The 25,447-nt window shown below is 36.2% G+C and overlaps 1 protein-coding gene across 34 annotated transcripts in view; it reads right to left on the bottom strand.

The window, feature by feature from the left end:
• The window catches only part of HDAC9 (histone deacetylase 9), a 1,049,458-nt gene that overhangs the window by 517,790 nt on the left and 506,221 nt on the right, over positions 1–25,447 (bottom strand). For 17 of the 34 annotated variants that reach the window (XR_012512159.1, XM_074379585.1, XM_074379592.1 and 14 more), the window contains 4 exons: positions 11,637–11,878; positions 6,619–6,769; positions 5,454–5,580; positions 3,179–3,300 (listed from right to left, as the gene is read on the bottom strand). Coding sequence is in view for 33 of the 34 variants with exons in the window: in XM_074379585.1 (XP_074235686.1) it covers positions 3,179–3,300; positions 5,454–5,580; positions 6,619–6,769; positions 11,637–11,878 (642 nt within the window). In the remaining variant the exon portion in view is untranslated. The remainder of the gene's footprint in view (positions 1–3,178; positions 3,301–5,453; positions 5,581–6,618; positions 6,770–11,636; positions 11,879–25,447) is intronic. The other 17 variants (XM_074379587.1, XM_074379578.1, XM_074379573.1 and 14 more) reach the window with 3 other exon arrangements.

Genomic DNA, 25,447 nt, shown 5'->3' with positions numbered 1-25,447 from the left:
AGAAAAGTGAATTGGAATAGGCATGAGTAGAGCCAACTCTTAATATAATTCCATGTTTCTAAAATGCCCAAATTCTAGGAGCAACTATGATTCTCCTGAGGGGAAGGAAGTAAAGGTTCACTTTGTGTGACATAGGTCAGATTTCTGCGGCAAATGAGTTTTCTGTAGTTAACTGTTCCTGGGTTATCACTGTCTTCGGAAGGTCTTTAAAGGTCAACAGAGGTTCCAAATTGTGCTCACTGCTTAAGGGACATCCCTAGGGCTACCTCAATCATGTAAGATCATTAGGACTTTTCTAACTCTGATTTCAGTTTTACTCCATAAATGTTGCTTGCTAATACAGATTGCTGATGTAGATTTAAAAGAAACTAAAATAGTATCATACATAGATCAAATGATAGAATACACTTATTTAACAAGTCTTTTAACTCTAAAATTGAGTTCAATGAAATCCAAGCAGACAACAGAGGTTTAGAATCTGGCTCTAATAACAAAGCATCACTCTACAGAAGCTGTGCTGGTGTTTATGCTCTGTGATCAATGATACTATTCTAGATTTCATTTAGTATAATGCAGCTTTATACAAGTTATTTTAAACAGTTTACCCAATCATCATGTATGTTTTATTAAGGTAAAATTTTGTGGTTCACTTTGTTTGTAAAGACTTTTGAATCACTGAAATACAATAAATGTTGAAGTAAAAAGTATTATTTGACAACATTTCAGTGTTGTTCTTTTAGTGCAAATATATGTCTTAAGTTTTCTCACACTGGAACTGTCAAGACATCAAATGGATTATATTTATAAAAGCTGAAAGAGTTCCATCTATTTGATAATTAATAAAGGGTATCTCTAAGTATTTTAGATAGTGTGTAGAAAACATCTGTATTTAATTATATCTTACTTTTCTTAAACAGATGATGGGAATTGAATTAAGGAATATTTTGAAACCCCTACAGAGTTATTAAAAGTATTAATGGCTGTTCAAGAACTTTATTACTACAATGCTTGAAAATGTTTAGTATTACAGATCAACAGCCAGACACTTCATAAATATCATATTTTCAACATAAAAGGAAGAAACATGAAATACTGAGCAAACAGAAAAAAATACCTCTGGAAAAGAACAGGGATTTTCACTATTATTATATAGCACATAATAAGGCACAGAAAATATCTTGCACATTTGTACAGATTTAAATAGGGCTTGTAGCATATATATCCTAACCAGGATTTCTTTTTAAATTTTGTTGTGGATTGAGAATTTCTATGAGAATAAATTAACAGCTTGTTATTTATTCTTCACAGAGGAAAAACCTTAAGCTGTTCACATGGCAACAGTGGGGCACAAAGTATGGGTTTCTAGTACTTCTCCTTAAGTATTAAATATACCAGATTTTCTCTCTGTGTGCTTAATGTTCCCAAATTCCACTTCTTTTCAAAGTCAGTATCAGTTCTGCAGTCAGTTTTCAATATCCCAGTGGTAAGGATATATTCAAAGGCCGTGTGCTCAGCAGGAAAGAAGGCTTTCTCTGTGAATGTAACTGTATCATTCATCAGTAACCTCCTGCCATAAGGGGAATCCATATTTTTCTTTCCTTTTAGTAACTCCTTGGACTCTTGAATGTCAGTCACTGCCCTAAGATCTGGGTTAGTATCTACGTAACTTCAGTAACGAGCTCCTACTCATGCAACTCACAAATAAATGTCAACTCTGCAGATCAAAGTCCCCACATTCTAAAACTCATGTTCTTTATAGATCCCTTTTCATAAACTATACTCATGTTTTAGATATAACATAGAGGCTCACTTTTTGCTTTTGTTCTTTTATCATAGAAAAGTTTCTTTATAAGAAAGACATTCTGATGCAGTGCATAAAACTCAATTATCCTTGTCTTTGAACAGACTTCTATTAAAGTATTTTATAGTACTTATCATCGTTTAGTAGAAATGCAAAAATCTTTGGGCTGTTTAAATTAAAAAGCACAGGTTGTTTTGCAGTAGTTAAACATCCTTTCCTAGTGCCTGGTACAATGCAGGCTAGATGATAAGTAATAAATTCTTATTCATAATTAATTTTTAAATCTTTATAATGCTACAGGTAAATAATATGACAGAAAATAGCTTCAGCATGTGTTTTTACAATCTATATTCATTTTAATTACTCAAAATTGCTTGGGAAAATGAATATAATTATTTGAAATTATTTTCACTCAGATTTCATACATAAAATAAATAAATCTATACTTCTTCCCATAGATTTGACTCAAATACAATAGACCAAGCTATCTTATATGAATATCTTTTCAGATCAGTTGTGGAGATAAACATTTTAAAATTTACTACTGTCTCTAAAGAACTGTCTTTGGCAAACAACATGAGATTTAGAATAGAATGTACACAAATGCTATTTATATGTATATCTATTTAAGGTTTAATCATATTTATTATAGCAGTAAGAGTATATAAGACATTAAATATATACATATCAGAGTGCTCAGAAAGGAGACAAAGATGGAACAACAAATACAATCCTCAGAGCCACAGAACTGTTTACTAAATTCCAAATAAAAGCTTCATTGTGCTATTTCCCCTAGATAAATGTTAACATAACTGCATGAGATTATCAGGTATAATTTCACTCTGAGTTCTATTATAATCCATGAGATATTAGCCAAGTCACTCACTCAGAAGGTAGCTTTGGCCTTACCTGCTTTAAACACAAAAACAATTAAAATTTAAGGTCTGTAAAATATTTGTCAAAAAAAAGTTAAAGTGTATTTTTCTCATTTTTGTGGTAAATGGTTGAGGCTCGGCAGAAAAACAGGTTGATGAAAGATATTACAAAGCCCCTATCTAATGGAGAAGAGTTAGATTTTCTGATTAATCAAATTTTTATTTTTATTTATTCCCAATAAGAAAATAATTTGGCTAAAATTCAAATATGATAAACTTTTAAAATGAAAAAGATATTCTGATTACGTTGTGAATCAATGGATGTGGAAATAAGCAGGGTGTGTGTATGCATGTGCATGTGAGCATGTTTGTTTATGCTGGGGTCAGGGTGGAGATGTACATTATCTATGACTCAAATCCTTTGACTTTCCTCTAGAGGTGTGGCAAAATGAAACTTACAGGTGTGTTACAGAAGAGCAGAGTTCTTGTTAAACCAACTTACCAGTTTTTCGAAGAGGGAAATCATCCTTTGCATCTTGTGCTCCTGGTAATGTGTACTTGTAGGATGGAGATGTTCCACTAAGGGGTGGAGAGCTTTGATCCAGTGATGTGTGGTGGGCAGCCCTAGAAAAGACAAGGGAGTTTCACTATTTACTCAATATGTTTTACTGCCTGTTGGTCAGGAATTATCAACTGCATATGCTGTACAGGTGCCTCAGCTATGTTTTTGCTCTTTCTCCTTCGTGTATACGAACCACAGCCTCACGTACTTCATTAAAAAAAACTGCTAGATAGTACATGTGAGTACACGTGTGTAGCCTTTTTTACTGAAAAGACAGGATTGTGCCAACAGGCTCACATCTGACTTCAACAGTAGTTTCAATAGTAAAGAATTGGGGATCATATTCTTTAATATGAAACTGATTTAAAAAATGTTTTCTTTTTCCTGGGTGAATACAATTTAAGAGATGCAACTGTGCTGCCAGAGAACAGTTTATAGAACTAAATATTGACTAATATATATAAATATCTATAAATATGAAATGAAAACAATGAACAAGACATAGTATCACCATCACAATGATTGTTCTACCAGTATTATTTATTTAAATCATACATTCTTAAGACTTTATTGGTTTAAGGATGTTTCATCTAGCTATAACTGCCAAAAATATTGCTAACTAACATGTGAGAGCTGTTTAGTATTACCTAAGCAAACAGCCAATGAACTTTTAACTAACAAATTATTTGCATGTAGTTGTTTCTCATTTTAAAATGGTATTATCTTTTCTTAGAACAGACTTTAATTTTGAATTATAAATTAGTTATAAATTATGTGTGTAGTTTTAGGTAACAAAATGGTGTTTCTTTTTAAGTCATTTGTGATATTCATTAAATATTTGGAATTGTTCTTCAGAGATCCATTTCTCATGTCAACCAACATCCATGACAGAAATTATGAAAATCATTAAAAAGTATTTATAAAACATTATGGAATCTGTTTGTTACCTGTTTTTGGATACAGAGAAGGGCAGATACCTATAAAATGGGCTTTTAAGTATATTAACTCTTTAAATAGAACTCCCAGGCTGCTTACAATATCAAGTACTATTCCTATCTTTAATGGTGTGAGGGATTGAAAAATACTTAAGTGTAAAAGTCTATGGTCATTTTCTAATACTTTTACGAGAGAAATGAAACTATTATCTATTATCCATATATGATTTGCCTGTCTGTTCTTTGCCCTGAGTTTTGTTTTGTTTTTAGAGACAGTCTCACTCTGTAGCCAGGCTGGAGTGCAGTGGCATGCTCTTATCTCACTGCAACCTCCATTTCCTGGGTTCAAGCAATTCTCCTGCCTCAGCCTCCCGAGTAGCTGGGACTACAGGCACGCAACACCACACCCAGCTAATTTTTGTATTTTTAGTAGAAACGGGGTTTCACCATGTTGGCCAGGATGGTCTCAATCTCTTGACCTTGTGATACGCCCGCCTCAGCCTCCCAAAGTGCTGGGATTACAGGCATGAGCCACTGTTCCCGGCTGCCCTGAGTTTTAAAATCACCATATCCTCCATATTTTATTGAAATATTTGTGTATTGGACTTGTGGAAATATGGTTCATAAAAACCATAATACCACAGTGTTTTATGTTGTCAGCTTGTGTCAGAAGCCAAGCTATTATTTTTCTGGCTGGGAAGAAGTGAGGTGAGGTGGGCAGGGGCAAAATTTTCACGGAAAACTTGAGTTACGTATTTAGCAACCTGTTTTCTTCCCTTCCCTACCCTCCCTTATCTTTTTTCTTCCTTCCTTTTTTCTTTGAGACAAAATTCTACTAGTCTTTAGAAAACAGCTCTGACCTCCGTCTTATACCAAGTCAAGTGTAATAAAATAACAACCTGCTAAATCTTCTGAAATTACTATATAGATATCAGATCCACCAGATGAAAATGGAAAATGCAATTTGTTAGTTATTCACTCATCAAAGAACATATACTTCCTTGCCCTCAAGATGATAAACGCGACCATTTATTTAGCACTTCTTTCTGTTTTGTACTTTACCATGTTATTCCATAAGACCATCCCAGCAACTCCAGAGGGCAGGCACTATTATTTTCTTTTTCTTATGGAGAAGGAAACTGATTCCTAGAGAATTCGAGGAACTTGCCCACAGCCAGACAGCTGAGAAATGGCAGGCTAAGGATTTGTACCCAGGTTGGCTAACTACAGAACCTGTGTTCTTTACCCCAGGAATGAAAACAGCCAAACACTGAACATACGTGTACCAGAGCTTGGGATGGCGGCTCACGGAATGATTTTTTCCATTAGTTGGAGTGTCTTTCGTTGCTGATTTACTCAATAGGAATTCTTGAAGCTTCTGCTTTACTTCTGTACTTGCCACTGCCCCTGAAATACACACATGCACGTGCGTGCGTGCACACACACAAACACACACACACACAGACAGAAACAGATGTTGATAGTAAGTTTTGTCCTCTCATGACTCTAGAATATTTAACAAAGATTAAGAAGTAAAATCGCTGGTCATAGCATATAAAGTTTTCCTATTAAAAGAAGAAACCACAGTCCAAAAATGCTTTAGAAAATAATACAGTAATACTTTATAACTACTGCTTAAACTGCAAATTTTTGAAAGACTTTCAATGATTTCTTTAATTACTTTTACAAAAAGGGAATTCCGAAAATCAATTTTTTTAAAGTTTAAAAAATACTGCACAGGAACAAAACACTGTATTTGAATTACCATGCTATCCTAAGGGATTAGATTCATATTAAATCCCTTATACACATTAAAATAATCTTTTCTGAGTGACTAGCTTGAAACCTTAGTTAAAAAAAAAAAACCCTTTGAGTATTAAGCAAATAAATATTGCTGACAATTCCAGCTCAAGTCATCAAATTTTAAACCTTGCTACGACCTGATTTTGAACTGACCTTATACAGGAGAATTATTTGGATCTGTCTCCCTCTTGTGGATAGTTCTTTTGCAAGTCTTATGCCTTAAATCTTCTCAAAGTTTGAGTATGCCAAAACTAAATGGAGGCAAGGCTTTACTTAGAGAGCAATTATTACTTGTCCAGTAGTAAGGAAGGCATAGTCAGGAGATGTGGATACAAGCTGATTATTAAACAGGATTGCATATACTAGACTGCTTTAGCATGACATTATTTTTAAGGTTGAAAGCAATAGAAATTAGCATCTTTGGCACATAATGCTATGTTTGTTTCTTGAAAAGCTCTGCAGACTCGATGTGAGCTGGTATGTGAATGTCAAAACTTTACAGTTGGGTCTGTTACTTATGTTTTTAATTAAACACAGACAATTTTGACGAGTCAAACTGCCCTCTTTATCAGGCTTTGCTCTGAATAATGATCAGCTAACGATGAGGAAAGAGAGTCCATCGTTTACCCTGGTGCCTCTTACTTTCTCGTCCTCTATCTTTGCCTCTGAGAGGAGGAAGCTGCTGTTCTCTGCGATGCCTCTCTACTTCCTGTTCTTGCCTCTGCTGCTCCAGTTTCTGCTCCTTTTCTAGGAGTTCTTGTTGCTGTTTTATGGCTAGAAGTTCCTGTTGCAACTTGCGAGAAGAGAAAGACATGAGAGTGTGCAATTTCTTTAAGCTTCATAGTCATCATTGACCAAAACTGAAATGTTATAAGCTTTTGGAACTTGTTTGTATTTAGTTCGTTTTGCCCCCACTTTTTCTGTAAATAATTGGAATCTAAGGACAAGTAACTAATGCAGTGAAGGCCTTAACATCATCAACAGGCAAGTTTTAAGCAGCTCCATTATCTTTGCATTCCTATCAAAACTTACTACTAAATTTACACAGGTCTTCTAATTTCCTTTATTTAAATCTTTAGTTCTCTTAATGGCTTTTCTTTGAACATATAAAATATATGAAACAGGAAGGGTAGGGACTGCCCAGAAGTCTATTTTACAAAGTCCCTCACATTATAAATAAACAACTGAAATCTTCCATTCGTAGCCTGAGAAATGGTGTAAAAATAATCAAAGCGAATACAGAATGGTGAAATGTAAGTTAATTTGGGGAAAGTATACCTGAAGTAAACGAATGCCAAAAATCTCAAAACTTTATAGAGCAAGCTCTCAATAGACAATGGATTGTGTATTTTTACAATACACAGAATGTTTTATATATATATATATATATATATATATATATATATATATATATTCTCTCAAAATAGCAAAATAGCAAAATCTTTATTCTTTCATTCAGCACATAAAAGCCTTTAGATTAGAGACACTCATTAAGAAGAAACAACTTCCTCAAAACTTCATTTTAATATACTATTCTTTAGCTTTCTGAATCCCTTGAATTCACTTTCAAACAATGAATGATGCAAATACGATGCATTCTTGCACTCTTTATTATTATTATTTTTGAGACAGGGTCTCACTCTGTCACCCAGGCTGGATTGCAGTGGCACCATTACAGCTCACTGCAACCTCAACCTCCTGGGCTCAAGCAATCCCCCCACCTTAGCCTTCTAAGTGGCTAGGATTACAGGCATATACCACTACTCCCAACTAAAAATTTTTTTAATTATTATTTTTAGTGGAGACAAAGTCTTGCTATGTTCCCCAGGCTAGTTTCAAATTCCTGGCCTCAAGCGATCCTCTGATTTGGCCTCCCAAAGTACCAAGATTACGGGTATAAGCGACCTTGCCCAGCCTGAAGCATTCTTTTTTAATAGCTATTTTGAGATGTCCATTTCCTTTCAGACTGAGAAATATATATCTATTAACTATAGTAAATGTGCTCACTGATGAGTAATTAAAGACCTTGATTTCTACTTAGATTCTGACATTAGTAAATAGGAAATCTGGACAAGTTACTAAACTACTTGGAGCCACAGTTCCTAATATATGAGAGAGAGAATAATCTCTCTTTGGCCACATATTCATAAAGCCATAAAATTTAGTTTTCAAGTTTGAACCCCACTGATTTTAATTATTAATATTATTATTATTATTATTATCACAGGTTGAGCATCCCTAATCTAAAAATCCCAAATCCTAAATGCTACAACATCTCACATAGTTTGAACACTGACATGATGCCACAAGTGTAAAATTCCATACCTGACCCCATGTGATGATTTCCAGTCAAAACGCAGGCACACAATGCAAAGTTTAGTTAACCTCACCAAGGGAAGAAAGATCCTTCCAGCCCCCTTTTAGCCGCAATGTATTTTTTTCACACACCCCCAATTCTCCCACGTAAGCACACCCACAAAAGGTAACAAAATGGCATGTGTGTGGGCCAGACATGCCAATGGCATGTTTTTCACATTCAGACACAGCAATGATAGTGACGCCAAACAAGCACAAATTGTCCACATGGGTGGCTGAGACTGTGACAGTTTTCTTTTCTGATGGTTCAACGTGCCTTTGTTTAAAGCACAAAACTATTATTGCATAAAATTACCTTCAGCCTATGTGTATAAGATGTATATAAAATATAAAGGAATTTTATATTTTGACTTGAGTCCCATCTCCAAAATATCTCATTATGTACAGATATGTAAATATTCCAAAATCCAGAAAAAAAATCCAAAATATGATATACTTCTGGTCCCAGGTATTTCAGATAAGGGATACTTAACATGTGTTTGTAATTTTCAGTACTAATACAGTTAGTAAACTTTGTTTTTTACATTAGATAGGTGCCTAAAACTCTTGATTTTATACCAAAAAGTAGTAGAACAAAAATAAAAAGCTATTATATAGAATGATATCAGAGTTACTCTTGAGCAAAAGGAAGCTAACTCTGCACGTCAACTATAGCAGCCTTATTACTCTCAGAGGACATAGTTAGAAGCATTTCTGGCTATTCTTCATATTAAAATCTTTGGTGTTTTGGCTTCAATACACCAGTCCCTTAATGGGTGTTATTCCATTGTAACAAAATAATATTGTAGCAGGAGGAATGCTTAAACTCTGCCTTACTGTTAAATTCTATACAGATACTTGAGTTGGTCAAAAAAATTTGGTGCTTCACTCAATGCCCCAATATATTTGAACTTTAATATTTCATAGGAATCTAGAAAAGCACACGATTTAATTACCAAGCTACTATTCATTATCAAAGAGTGCATGAATTAGGTTTAAAACAATAGAAAGAAATAAAACTTTAGCCCTCTATTTCTACATGTTCTGGCCCACGAGAGAGGCATGGCAATTTAAGAGCTTTGGAGGCAGACAGGACAAGACTGTAAATCTTGGAGCAACCACTTACTGGCTGTGTAACCTTGGAAAGGTAACATTATTGCCTCTACCTCAGTTTACTAGGTGGAAAAATGGGATAACAGAATCTAACTCAACAAATGTTGATTATTACAGAAGCCAAAGATTCAAAAAGCTAATATAACTAAAGCATTGTGCACTGTATCTTCCCCATAAAAATCTTAATGAAAAGCATCAACTTTTAGCTTTATCCATAAAAAATACAACAAAACAAAACAAAATAAAAATTTTTTAAAACAATAAACTTCCTAATCTGAAAAGGACATTTTAATTATTTCTTCAGTTTGTAAGAAAACAACGTAATTATTTTGTAAAATCATTTAAAAAGCTCAATTTTCCTTTTAGCTATCTCACAATCCTTTTTTCTCACAGGAGCCACTTTTACGACATTTTCCAGATGTCAATAAACCTACACTAGTTTTGTTTGTGACAAATGAACAATTAATTATCTACTTGCTACTATTATCTTTTGAGTAAAATTAAGCAAAACATTTCTTTCTAAACAATTTATATTGATTTTATAGCTATAAAAGACATCAACAGAAATGAAAAGAAGCATCTAAAGAAGTAACTTATCAGTATTGCCCTGTATTTAGGGAACATGACTCACATAAAGCAGCAAAATGAACTACACAGTTCCTCAGATCTTAAAGTATGGTGAAAAACGTAAAGTTTACTCACTCCTCTTTGCCATCCCAACATGCTGAGGGGAAACAACCAGATCTAGACATTACTGTTTCTATTATTGTTTCAAAGGTAAAACTGAAATAATGCTTCAGCATTTATTTAAAAATAAGTCTCAAAACTAAAGAAAGGCTATCTTATTTCAAAATGTAGCCATGAGCTACTGATTCCATTTGGGACAAAGAAAAATACTCCTATTTTAAGGCATTTTATAGATTAATAATATGCAGGAGTTCTTTTAGGGAAGTTCACTAGTAAAGAAAAAATTAGATTTTATATTACATGTCAAAGAGCCTTTTTAGGAATATAAGATAGTAAGTGCCTTCCAAGATTACAAAACATCTTATAAACCAAGTAATATAGAGATGAAGATAGCAGTTTTACCTTCTTAGAAACTGTCATATTAATGTGATACAATTACGTTCTATTAACATTAGTTATCTATATTAATTCTATATTGATGTGTTTGTATTTGATATTTAACTAATAAATTAAGTTCCTATAATACAAAACAGTAAAGTATGATATAACAGAACTTATTTCATTCATAAATTAGCAAATATTTGTCATCTTTGAAAGAGTTGGATATAAAAATAAAATTTTTATTGTAAATCTACTGCTTTTATCTTACTTTCATAATAAATTTAAATTAAATATCTACTTAGACTAAAATGGCCTTGTTTCAACTGTCTTTGTCAAAAAGTTGCAAGGTATTTTACAAATAAAATGAAACTAATATTTATCTCTGAGGATACAAAAGAAAAAATAAAAACAGACATCCAGAATTATCTGATAATAAAATGAGCTTTCATTAAAAAAAATTCTGGATAATGGATATACTTGAGCTAGACTAATTTAAACAACTTTAGTCTCAAAATGTCAACTACTCCCAAATATTTTCAATAAATTCTTATATACAGACTATAAAAATATTTGTACCAATTTCTTCATTTATAACTCCCTTAATCTTTGTATTATACTATTATTTTGAATGTATACATTATGAGTTTTTTTCTATAAGGAAGATAAGGACATACTCAGAACATCTACTTATACATCATATTTTTTTTTCCAAAAACAGCTCTCTTCATATAAGAGACTAATTTATCCTTTGTCACAAATAGTATCTATAGACTCTTCAGAGATATAAAATGGGTCTTCTGGGCTCATGCTTCTTTCTGGTGGAGAGCAATGGGGCAAATGAATAAAATCATGTAGGAGAAAATCTAAAATTAGGATGGAACGTTACTATTCCCTACTATTGATTCCAGGTACTGAGGATAAAGAAGGCCCTTCTAAGAAGCAAAACAGGTTTTTAACAGGTACTTACCCCAAATTTTCACTAGTAAAATCACAATTCCCTTCAAGCCATATATCCATGTCCTAATCACAGTGAATCTACCCACAAAGTGTTCCTATGGGCAATGCCTATGCCCACCATGGTGCGGACTGCTGAGTAAGGTCACAGACAAAGAAGTATTTGCTACCTTGATATGTTCCTGAAGCTGAGCCTGGTGCTGCCGTGTCAAGTTCTCATGCTGTTTCTGAAACTCTGCTATCAGGAGCTGCTTCTGGATTTGTTGCTGCTGCTGGATAAGAAGTAATTCCTGCTGCAATTGCTTCTCACGGACAACAGGGTCCACCACAGGCATCATCATCCTTAGGTCTGTCCTTAGGTCTAAAGGTGAAATGGGCTCCAGGCCCACAGGAACTTCTGACTTCACATCCACTAAAGAACCAGAAAAAAAAGGAAACTGGTTGGGGAGGGTAATAGAGGACTGGAAATTAGCACATTGATTTGGAAACAAAAAGTTTAAGACATTATACCATGTCAGTGATTCTAGTCATTCTTTACAGTGAGGTACATTAGTTTTGATAAATGGGCCATATAATTTTCATTCAGTAATTTGTACTCTGCCATGAATCTTCCACAATTCCTTTTTACAAACAGATGACTGCAACTGTTCATTGGTATCAGTCATTCATAAAACTTACTCTACTGAACCACTAACAAAAATTAAGTCAACAAAGACAAAAAAAAAAAAAAAAATTGGATTTGAGAGAAAGATGTCCTAAGAGAGAACTTCCACTATGGCTAAATTTGTACACTTAACATCTTCCTTTGTGATAAGAGTCAGAAGGTATCTTCAACTTTACAAAGTAAAGCTTGTAAGATAATGTATTTGCAGCATTATTGGATGTGCCAAAGACAGAATACAAAACTGCACACTAAAATGTGGAAAATGGTGATTAACCACAACCATGGTTGCCAGATCCAAACATTCAAAGAGTGAAAGTAGCCAAGTTTCTAAGTGTTGATGTTCAAATAGTAATAATCTGTATCTCAGTTACCTCATTCCTAAAACATACTGGAAAAAGTATAAGGAAATTTAAAACAAGTATTTAATCAAACTATTGGAGTAAAAAAGATTTGATGATCTGAGAATAACCAGAGATGATAATATTTAAATTTATACAAATTAGATAAAAAGTAGATATAAAAACACTTAGTTTTTGCTAAGAATTTTATATCTATCATCTATTTTTAATAGTTTTTGCTTTAGTACAGTGGTACAATCATAGTTCACTGCAGCCTAGAACTTCTTGACCCAAGGGCTCCTTCTGCCTCAGCCTCCCAAATATCTGGGACTTCAGGTGCATATCACCATGACCAGCTATATTTGTTTTTCTTATTTTTTTCATAAAGCTGGCATCAGCACAATGGGAGATACGATGGTATCTTACTATGTTGCCAAGGCTAGTCTTGAATACCTGGCCTCAAGTGATCCTCCCAAGTTCTGAGATTTAGGCATGGGTCACAGCACCAGGCTCTTCAAAAGCTTCAAACACTCCAGCAACCAAAAAAATGCTTCAATGTTTACATGTACCAATTTGCAAATTCTGCTCTATAATCTAAATGCTTATTTCATTCTTTGATTTGTATAACCTGGAAGATGTTATTAACTTCCCCAGGCCTCTGTTCCCTCATCTGTAACGTGGAGATAATAACAGTAAGTACTAACGGCACGTAGCACATCCCTTAACGGATGCTTTGTTTTTGCTTTTTTATTATATAAAACTGGAAATTTCTCATATATTAAAATAAACCATTAATAAGTAGCTAACAAAACAAAAATATTAGGAATATAACAATAGAATGGCATGTAATTTCTACTAAATATCAGCAAATAAAAGCAGTAAAATGTCTAGATCAAAACAAATAATACAACTGAAAATCACCTTCACTAGTAAAGAATTGCAAATTATAAACCAAAATAGAGCATCATTAATTATCATATGTATGACTCATGTATATACAAGTTTGTACAGTGCCCCATTGTATAGGCTAAGCATATGATCAAAGACATAATTATTTATTGCAAGTGGAGCTGTCAATTGGTACAAAACTTATGCAAAACCAATTTGGTGATATGTATCAAGAGGTGTTACATATTTCTCCCATTTAATTCAGGTTTGTCAACTCTAGGATTATATCTCCAGGAAATAATACTGAATAGAAAAAAAAAAAGTTCAATGTCATATTATTTACCAGGTTTCTATTATTATTACTGAAATCATCAACTACAAGGAAATAAGGGAATGTGTTCTCTTTCCAGGTCCATGAGAGGATGTAGTTTTAAGGGCAAGAATTTCCCAGCACCATGCCCCACTCCCATCTCTCTCCATGCGGGAGTTTTAATGTTTTATGATCAAACTTAGTGGACGCAGGAAGAAACTAAAAGTCAATCACTCCAGGGGAAGTTCTAAGGAACTCCTTTCATTGGCCAGAGGCACTTGGGAAGGTGGGAATTTCTCCCAGGATAAATTCCTCTGTTCCTTCACCCATGCCAGATTTCCAGCTTTCTGGAATCCCTTCCCACAGGGTGGAAGCTCCCTTTCCCTTCTGGGATTTTCCCCTCTGGAATCCCCTTCCACACTCTTCGTGGAAGCCTTTCTCTTCTCCTTTCCTTCTCTCTTCTCTACCTAAATAAAATCACCCTTCTGCAACACCTCTTGGGTCCAACATTTACTTTTATGAGCATATGGTCCACCTGCAGTGGCCCCACCGCTTAAACCAGTTAGGAACAGAACAAGGACTTCCCCTGGGGTGCTCGCAGGCCGGCCGCAGGTCCCTGTGTGGGGAGGGCTCAGGGAGTGGCCCAGGGCACTCATATGGTCCTGGCAACATGGAGGCAGGGGGAGTGGCCCAGGGCATGCATATAGTCCCAGCAACATGGCCGGCCACAGGTCCCCAAGCAGGGGCATGGCAAACTTTCTTCTCCAGCAGGAGGTGAGGCACAAAGGCACTCAGAATGGGCAGGCAGCTGCAGCGGCCCAGCGTGCTTTAAATTGTGTGCTCTAATAACTCCTCCCTAAAAGTTTACCCTTCTAGGGCAGTTTTATAAATTGGCCTGCAAATTGGACCTTTGCTAGAAATATTGGTACCCATCTCCTGACCCTCACTAGCCTCATGGGAGCTCGTTGGAATGTTTACCACCTAACCCAATAGCTTACTTTGTTCCATGCCTCTATGGTGGTCACTAAAGGTCATGGGAGGCCATGGGCGTAAGTCCATAATGCTGGTAGGTCTAATTGGAACCCCGTTCAAGGAGAGTCCTCTAATAAGATGAATCACACATCTTGGGCATACAAAATTTCGGGGTACTGACTGAAAACGTTTATTTCACTACCCATTTTACCTGGGAGACGCCTCAGGTCAGAGCGGCTGTAATTTTTTAACTGGGAATGCAGGCATCCCTTGTGTTCAATTTCAAATGGGTGCTTCTTTTCCCAAGCTCAAGTCTCCATTAAAATGTATACTGGAAAATTGAAACCAATTTAACACACAACTTTTAAAGAGGAAGTGGCTCATCTTTCTCTGCGGAACAAAGTGGTCAAAACCCTGCTGAGTGAGAAAACCTAACCTCCAAAGGGAAGGGAAAAAAACCCAAGAGGCTTCCTTAAGCAATTTTGAGAGGCTTTAAGAAAGTACACTCCCGGCCGGGCGCGGTGGCTCAAGCCTGTAATCCCAGCACTTTGGGAGGCCGAGGCGGGTGGATCACGAGGTCAAGAGATCGAGACCATCCTGGTCAACATGGTGAAACCCCGTCTCTACTAAAAATACAAAAAATTAGCTGGGCATGGTGGCGCGTGCCTATAATCTCAGCTACTCAAGGGGCTGAGGCAGGAGAATTGCCTGAACCCAGGAGGCGGAGGTTGCGGTGAGCCGAGATCGTGCCATTGCACTCCAGCCTGGGTAACAAGAGTGAAACTCCGTCTCAAAAAAAAAAAAAAAAGAAAGAAAGAAAGTACACTCCCCTGTCACCAGACTCTATTAAGGGTCAGTTAATACTAAAGGACAAGTTTATTACTCAGTCAGCAGCAGATATCAAGAGAAAGTTTCAGAAGCTGGCCTTAGGACCAAAGCAGAGCCTCAAATCATTGCTGAACCAGGCAACCCTGGTGTTTTATAATAAAAACCAAGATAAACAAGCCAAAAGAATCAGGAGAAATCAGAAAAAGGCTGCTGCCTTAGTTATGGCCTTCAGGCAAGCAGACCCCAGGGGCTCAAACGAGGGAAAGTGCTGGGTTAGCTGCCAGGCTGGCAGAACTTGTTACCAGTATGGTCTGAAGGGACATGTTGTAAAAACCTGTGCCCAGAGGAATAAACCACTACCTCATCCATGGCCACTTGTGCCAAGGCAATCACTGGAAAGCACACTGTCCCTAGAAAACAAGGTCCCCTGGGCCTGAGGTGTCTAACCAGATAACCCAATGGCAGGATTAAGAATGCCTGTAATACGTGCCAGCCCAACCCATCACCCTCACAAAGCCCCAGGCAATGCTAGCCATAAAGGTCCGGGAAGCCAATCTTCTCCTGGGTGCTGGCACGGCCTTCTCAGTATTTCTTTCCTGCCCTGGAAACTTGGTGCTGGTATTAGAAAAATTACTACCTCTATTCAGTTACTATAATCTATCTCAGAAATAAATTAACAAAAAAATATTGCTAATTCTCTCTGCAAAAAGCAGCTCTCTCACTGCAAACCAGCTTAACTCTTTAGCTGCCATAGCTTTAAAAATAAAAGGGCCCTAAATCTGCTAACAACAGAGATGAGGGAAACCTGTTTCTTTCTAGAGAAAATGCTGGCATTTTGTAAGCTAGTTAAATGTTGTTTTAAGCATAAAACTCACGAATCAATCAAAAACAGGGCTTAAAAACCTTCAAGAATGTGGCTCTGTTCTCTCCTAGGCTCGTTTATAACTCTGGGCCTCTCATCTCTAACCACCTGGTCATATTCATTTCTTATAAAACCATAAGATCACAATTAATCCTGTTGCTGGAACCCTGGATGTCCTTAGCTAGTAAGCTCTATTGTGAACCTGTAAATCAACCTGTACCCCTAAAAGGCTCCCCTCTGAAAAAAAAAAACTCAACTGCAGGGGCCCTTCTATGCCCCATTTCAGCCAAAAGTAGTTAAAGAAAATCAACGCCCCTATTTCAACAGAAGTTGAATTTTCCTGTTCAGAGTGGGGAATGAGAAAATATGTTCTCTTTCCGGGTCCATGAAGGGGCGTAGTTTTAAGGGCAAGAATTTCCCAGCGCCATGCCCCTCTCCCATCTCTCATGCCCCCCTCCCATCTCTCTCCATCCGGGAGTTTTAATGGTTTATGTTTAAATTTCACAGGCATAGGAAGAAACTAAAAGTCAATCACTCCAGTGGAAGTTCTAAGAAACTCCTTTCATTGGCTAAAAAAACTTGGAAAGCTGGGAATTTTTCCCAGGATCAATTCCCCTGCTCCTTCACCCACACTGGATTTCCAGCTTTCTGAAATCCCCTCTCACACGGTGGGAGCTCCCTTTCCCCTCTGGGATTTTCCCCTCTGGAATCCCCTTCCACACTCTTCGTGGAAGCCTTTCTCTTCTTCTCCTTTCTTTCTCTTTTCTCTACCTAAATGAAATCACCTTTCTGCAACACTTCTTGTGTCCAATATTTACTTTTACAAGCATACGGTGCACCTGCAGTAGCCGCACTGCTTATTCTTTGAAAGGTTGAAGGCCAAAAACCCACAAAAGCTGTGCCTCATTGGCACTCAAAAAAAAAAAAAAAAAAAAAAAAAAAACCCGGTTACAGAAATGTCTCAGCAAAATTTGTCACATCCATTTGGTAGAAAAACTATGCATTCATTAAAAATAATGTTTCTGGGAACATTAAAAAGTTTTTTACATTAAATGAAAAAACAGTGATAAAAGTTATATTTACACTATGATAACCATTTAAAATATATACATATAATTAATGTAGTCAAAATATACTTATTGAGCTGCTTAAAGTCCCAGGCTTCATTCTAGATGTTGGGGTTTGGTATTTAACTGCCCTTATCAAGCACATATTCTACCACGGTTTTTACATCATATTAGTTTTTAAATTCGAATAGCAATGACTGGTGATGTAGAGAACAGAAGATGGCTATATTATGGCTGGAAATAAGAATGATATGCTCTTTACTTTTCTGTATTTTTCCAAACTGCATCTAATGCTCTGTTACTATAAGTAACTAACTTAGATGTGCAGATTCCAGTTTGGGAACTACTAAGTTAATTTTCCATGTGAATTTAAGAGATATTTTCAGTGAGTAAACAAAGGCTAAGAGAAAGTCTGTCTACAATGTTAAGGCTTCATATCCTAAAACATTAAATGTCTTTGCTTGTCATCTGAATTAAATGCCCATGTGCATGTGGCTGTGCATGTAGACTGATATCAATCTTGGGTTGCTAACATTAGTTATTTTGCCATGGATTGACCATAAGTTTGCACTGATGGTACTTTATGTGTCACTTTAATGGAAATGGGAAAATAATTTATAAATGAACGACAGTTTGGTGGACAATGGCTTCTCAAACATGGTATTTATGAAAGGAAAGAAATTAATCATGACAAGTTCAGATGCAAATTAGAATGAAGGCCTGTAAGGTCTTAATTGCAGCACCCAATGTAGAACTTTCAGTCAAGGCTCTGGAATAACATGATATTTTGAATATCAACTTAACGAGTTGTCATAATTCCAACCAAAAGCAATGGAAGTTAATGATATATATCATTTTTACATTTAAAAAGACAAACTATATCCTTCAGCTTTTACGTGGAAATCCCAATTAACAAAGGTCAGAACTTAACCCTACAAATACAAAATGTAAAAATTCAAGAGACCCTGAAGTCTCTTCTTGCTGGCATTCCTGTTATCTATGAACTACAAACATCAAACCTCAAAAAAAAATTCTTTTTAAAGAAAAAAAGTACTACAAGTTTCTTAAACAGTGATTGTAAAAAAGAGTAATTTGACTTCTTAACCTGCTATCCCAACAGAAATGATTGTGTCTAACTGCTTGCCTTTGTTCAAAGACTAATCACTAAATTGTGAAAAATCACCCTCAACTTACAAAAACTGCTCTTGATTATAAATAATTGCCCAAGACTGAGAGAAAGTGGCAGGCAAGATCCCAGTCTTTCATCCAATTTATTCAGCAGCAATCCACATTCCATTTGTCTAGACTAAATATAGCAGCGTTTATACAAGAAATCAATAGTGCTTGCAGAGAGGAGAGCAAAGGCATGAATATTTCATCAAACTCAGAGAGAAATGGCAATCAGCACACTGATGGTTCTGTGTAGGTCATCTTTGGCCTGCTAGATTAGTTCCTGTTACTTGGACAATAGCTCATCTCTGCCTAATCATAATCATATCATAGCCATTCTTTCTATTTTTAACATTAATTGCATTGTGGGTAACAAAGGCTCATCATATTCCAAAAGGAATGTTGGGTTTTTCTTACATCTTTTGTGACAAGCTAATAACCCTCCCCAGGAGAAAGAATAGTAACACCATACCAGGGCTGAGTTTCAACAAGTTATGGTCACTTTTATATAAGGGCATTGTCCACAGCTGTCATATTATCATAAATAGAAATCATCGACTTACAAGGAAAAATTACCACCATTTTTAACAGTGGATAAAGGGAATCGTCTCTGTTCACAACATTCCTCGTCTGAGAACATGCAAATTACCAAAAAATACTTAGAACACTTGGCCAGTTATGGATATCTTAAATTAGAAGGAAGCTGACAACAGCAAATAATAATATTCACATTAGTTGTAAATAAAACATGTTTTTTTAAACTTATCTCAAGACTTTATAACACATGTAAGAAAAGGACTATGACATAGCTAGATTTATTTGAACTTACCTTGCTTACTGAGGTTGCAAATAAATGCAAATGTATGCCATATTTACTATATTTCTATTATTATTCATATTATCATATATCAAATGCCCAGTCAGAACATTTCCACATATATATTAATTAGTCTTAATCATCACCTTACAAAGTCCCATCCACTCTTGACAGTGTCTGTCTTATTTGTTCAATAGTTATTCCTTCTTTTTAATGTTTAGAAATTCATATGATTTTTAAGAAACATTTTAGTTTTAAATGAACTTGTCAATGAAAGATCTCTCATTTCAAAATAAAACCAAAATCCAAAAACATATAGGTGTTTATAGTCATTACATTTACTTAAGGAATAAACATTAAGGCTTAGCTTTAAATTTCTGTAACAAATATTTTTTAATTCAAGAGTCATTAAGAGTTCACTCAGAATACTAAAGATACTCTAGTTACCATGGAGTATTTATTAATTCTTCACTTTAGATGCTGATATTCATATCAAAATTAAACAGAATTTTCACATGTTCAAAAACTAGACTCTTTGGTTGCTACTTTATCAGCTGCCTTAAACAAGATACCATCTATTTTAACATTTTAAGTAAAAAACTTGCAAACCCCACGTATGGAAAAATTTTAAGAATGCACAGTTTTATGCATGTACAACCATATGGCTCTTCTCAAAACAGTAGAGTTCAAAATAATAGGTTCTCTCTCTCTCTCTGTCTCTCTCTCTCACACACACACATACACACACACACACACACACACACACGCACATACACACAGAAAATCTCATTGGCATAATTCATATATGCCAATTACTTAGTTAGGTTTTCCATTTAAAAAGGTACTATTCTGGCGATTCCTCAAGGACCTAGAAATAGAAATTACATTTGACCCAGCAATCCCATTACTGGGTATATATCCAAAGGATTATAAATTGTTCTATTATAAAGACACATGCATGCATATGTTCACTGTGGCACTGTTTACAATAGCAAAGATGTGGAACCAACCCAAATGCCCATCAAGGATAGACTAGACAAAGAAAATGTGGCATATATATGCCACAGAATACTATGCAGCCATAAAAAAAGGTAAGTTCGTGTCCTTTGTAGGGACATAGATGAATCTGGATACCATCAGTCTCAGCAACCTGACACAGGAACAGAAAATCAAACACTGCATGTTCTCACCCATAGGCAGGTGTTGAACAATGAGAACACATGGACACAGGAAGGGAAGCATCATATACTGGGGTCTGTTGTGGATGACTAGGGGAGGGACAGCAGGGGTAGGGAGTTGGGGAGGGATAACATGGGGAGAAATGCCAGATATAGGTGATGTGGATGGAGGCAGCAAACCATATTACCATGTATGTACCTATGCAACAATCCTGCATGTTCTGCACATGTACCCCAGAACCTAAAGTACAACAACAACAAAATATATATATAATGCTATAAAAATTGAAATCATGTTTAGCAACTTTAGTTAATATTTATAATTTCAGAGGCCACAACATGGTTATAATATCAACAATACCAACAATAAAAACAACACTTTATACTTAAGTTGTTTTTACCTGGGAAATGGTTGTTCACAACACTGGCAACTGGACATATCAACTAAAATTTCTGGATTTGGGGATAAACAAATGTTACTCTGATGATCTATTCTGCTTCTTCTCTTCCTCTAGTCATACATGGAAACCTGTGAGAGTTTGGGCATGCTAACTCCATGGGAAGAGGCTGCCTTCTGTACTGTATTCTGCTTTAACAATGTCCAATCAAATATGTATTTAATATCAGTAGTTCAGGGTCCAGAAAAGATTGTGGAATACCTGTCTGAAGGATTCCTTAATTGTGTGATCCACAACAATAGTTTTCTGCAAATTGTGCAGAAAACCCTATATACAGAACTTCAAGAGGAGTAGATATCTTCATTCAATTCCATTTTATTTCATTCTTTAACATTTCCATTTTTCTGCTTCTTTGTTGCAGACTTTAATCTTTGGCATGGCAGGCTGCTTCTATTAAATTACATTAACATGTATCATGATGATACCATATCATCTCCGAAACGATGATCAATATCAAGATACGCACTGATGCTAACTTATCAGGTCATGCCAGAGCTTTCTATCTCCTCTAAGATATGTACTGCTTTATCCGATTTTTTCTGTACTTTTTCGAAAAACCAAAATCAGTGACGAGTAATTTCTTATAGCAACAGTCAATACCGATTAGGAAGTTATCTGGTTTAAACTCTGTGACTCAAACTCTTTGCATGCACATATGCAATTCCACTGGTCATCTGGTCTGCTAACTTATCTATAGTTTTCATCAGGAGCCTTCTAAACAGAAACTGAAGAGGTCTTGAAGACTGAAGATTCATGAGTAGCACATTGCAGTCTTTGTTCGAATCATACCACCTCATGTTGAAATATCAACCCTGCCTTAAGAATCTAAAAAAGTTGTTTTTTGTTTGTTTGTTTGTTTTCTGAGACAGCTATGAGAAATACCTAGCTTTCCGGAATTCTAGGATGCTAGCACCACTTCTTTACTATTGGTTATGTTCCTTGCCTGGCAAATATTCCCCAAAACGCCAGACTTGATCTTCCATACTAGTTTACATTTCCCTTTGATGATGAATTTGGCCTTGGAACAGCTGCTTCTAGCCATCTTGAAATATGATGATGAGGGACTGGGGCCAAGCCTCTATCTCTCTGCAGAGAAGAATGGGCCTCCAGGGCTGGTCTACAGAGCAAAGCTACTGAGAAGAGTGACACCTGGGGAAAGCTGATCACCTCTGCTCATTAATGTTTCTGTCCACAGGCTAACATACTAAAGGAGTCATTATGAACAGCAGTCCAAAACACCTTTGATGTCATTGGATGGAAAAGAGGAAAATGAATTCGGCCTGCACTACTGCTCAGAAGAAGCCCAGTTGAAGCCTAATCATTTTCCCTCACTCGTGGAAGTAAGTCACTCACCAACTTGTTTCTCTGGCTCCAGCATCACAAAATAGCCACAGTTCCCTGAAGCTGCTAGGTTCCCCACTGAGCACTCTGGAAAGAGATCTCTGGGATTCTAATCCTGAAGGTCAAGCTAAGCTGGTGAGGATAGAGGTAGAGATGGAGGCAGAGGCTGAGGTGGGGGCATGAGCAGGGAGGATGTGTGTGTTATGGGGAGAAGGAACAGCTACCAAGACTTTTTTTTTTAATTTATTTATTTTAATTTATTTTTTTTAGTGTGACTTAGTTCTTTTTTTATTGCATTTTATGTTTTGATAAAAGGACTTATTAAAAAAATAAATAGACACGAGTGTATCTATTTATTTTTTTAGTAAGTCCTTTTATTCACTTCCATTCTTTCTATCTATATTATTATATTATGGATTGGGTATGGTAAATACGGTTTGCCCCAACTAATTTCATCACAGACAGCTTTCACCACCACCGCCACCCACCCACCCCACCCCCTGCCGGCTCTAGACTTATCTCTTCCTACCTCTTTTGGAGGTCAAACCACAATCTCTAACACATAGTTTCCTTCTAGCCTTTTACACTATGTTTCTTGCCCATGTCTTCCTTATCAACTTAATTCAAGAAACATTTTTTGAGCATATGCTATTACTCTGCTAAATATAATGTAAACAAAAATAAAAAGTATAATGTGGTCCCTGCTTTCCAAAGCTCACAATAAAGTACATGTAAAATGGGACTGGGCAGGGTAGGGCAAAGGAGGCAGATTTTGCGAACAGGAGAAAGGCATGAGACAGGCCTATAACTACAAAATAATGTTCTATGTTATTTGTTGCAGAGAAACTTTTAAAAAGAGAAGCCATTGATTATTTCAGGTGGAGTTAAAAAACAAAAAACAAAAAAAAAAACCTTGCCTAACCCTCCCTATGCCACCAAAAACACAGAGATGTGAACTCAGGTCAGGACAGCATGTACGCAGGAACAGGAGACAAAAAGGAAACTGAAAACGACATGTGATTGGACTCTTCTAGATGGAAAGAAAGGTCAGAAAGGTAGACAGGAGACTTGGTTATTTCACAAAACAAGCAGTGGGCAGAAGCCATGGCCACCAGTGTCAGACTACAGAGAGACAAGTTATTCAAACCCTCAGTAGTCTCTGGGTTTATTCTCTGATAAAATCTGGTCTATTTAGTTGTGAGATGTAAATGAGACTAGTAAGTTTCCCTTATCTTATATTGTGAACACTAATTAACATTAGATGTTTTAAAATAGAATAAAGGCATGAAGGTACAGTTTATGTCTAGTGGAAGTATGTCATGGAATGGGAGGCTAATGGAAAAGGGCCTCTGTCTCTCTGTGTCTCTGTCTCTGTCTCTCTCTGTTTCTCTCTTTCTCTCTCTCTGCAGATCTCTTCCATTCTCAGGGCTTTGCTTCCTCTATGTAGACAATTCTCTCTCCAGCTGAAACATCTATTCCACCAAATGTATACCTACTACTGGGACTCTCGTTAGCTGTCTCTTACTGTTCTTTCTCCAATATCCCTGTTTTTTTTTATCATTGCAGACAGAAAAGAAACAGGGAAGTGATAGTGACTCCTCTCTCTTTTATTACATATATCTAATTGACAGAAATTATCTTTCCTACTCCTTTTTTTTTTTTTTTTTGAGACAGAGTCTTACTCTGATGGCTAGAGTTCAGTGGTGTGATCTTGACTCACTGCAATGTCTACCTCCCAGGATCAAGTGATTCTCTTGCCTCAGCCTTCTGAGTAGCTGAAACTACAAGTGTGTACCACCACACCAGGCTAATTTTTGTATTTTTAGTAGAGGTGGGGTTTCACTAACATTGGCCAGGCTGGTCTTCAGCTCCTGACCTCAAGTGATCCACCCACCTTGGCCTCCCAAAGTGCTGGGATTACAGTCGTGAGTCACCTCACCCAGTCACTACTCCTAAATAGTTTTCAAAGCCATCAAGGTCTCTCCACCATAGCTGCCTGTTTTATTAAAGCCCCCATCTTACATTTCCTGGCTAGCACATGCATCAGTGGAGCCTCTGTCTTTAACATGGCTGGCCTGTTTCTCCAGAGGGTGCTTTCTCTGTGTATTTCCAGCCTCAATACTACCTGTCCTCCACTTACTCAAGCCACAGTGATTTTTCAGTTCCTTAAACATGCTATGCATTTTAGGGTCTCAGATTTTCCATATATGTTCTCTCTTCCTAAAACTACCACCCCAATACTAACCCATTTTTCAAGATTAGTCTTATCTTTCATACCTTAGCTAAAACATGATTTAATATAGATGTTTTTCTGAGTTTTACTTAATTTTCCCACTAACTTTTGCAGTTCTTTTCATAACGTTCATTTGTCTATCTTTACCACTCTCCAAATTTCGTGAAGGTAAGGACTATGTTTTCAGTGCTTAGTACAACATGAAAACATAGTAAGGCTTCATGAAATTGGCCTCAGTGCATGTGTAGAATCAATGAATGAATGAATAATCACAAAAATGTTATAGAAATAAAATTAGTAACATGTGCACATCTGCATGTATATGTTCACATACACACATACCCAATTAAAATCCTAAAGCACTTATTTACTGGGCTTTTTGACTGTTTGCATTACAAATATATTCTGCTTTACTACTTAAATTATAAAGTGAATGCTTTTCTGGCAACAGTGCATAAGTATTTGAAAACAATCTGAAAAGGTTTTCCACCCCAAGGTATCATTTTGCATTTCCTAGACTCCACTGTATCTCTTTAAAATTCAATGTGCTAGAACTTCCAGTACTATATTGAATAGAGTGGTGAGAAAGGGCATCCTTATCTAGTGCCAGATTTCAAAGGGCATGCTTCCAGTTTTTGCCCATTCATTATGACATTGGCTGTTGGTTTGTCATAGAAACTGGATTCCCTCCTGACACCTTACACTAAAATTAACTCCAGATGGATTAAAGACTTACACATAAGACCTAACACTATAAAAACCCTAGAAGAAAATCCAGGCAAAACTATTTAAGACACAGGTGTACACAAGGAATGCATTACCAAAACACCAAAAGCATTGGCAACAAAAGCCAAA

The sequence above is a fragment of the Saimiri boliviensis genome, chromosome 10, assembly GCF_048565385.1.
Source record: "Saimiri boliviensis isolate mSaiBol1 chromosome 10, mSaiBol1.pri, whole genome shotgun sequence".
In the NCBI taxonomy this organism is placed as follows: Eukaryota; Metazoa; Chordata; class Mammalia; order Primates; family Cebidae; genus Saimiri; species Saimiri boliviensis.
Note: the sequence above shows the minus strand (reverse complement) of the source record. Positions and strands in the feature narration are given on the sequence as shown.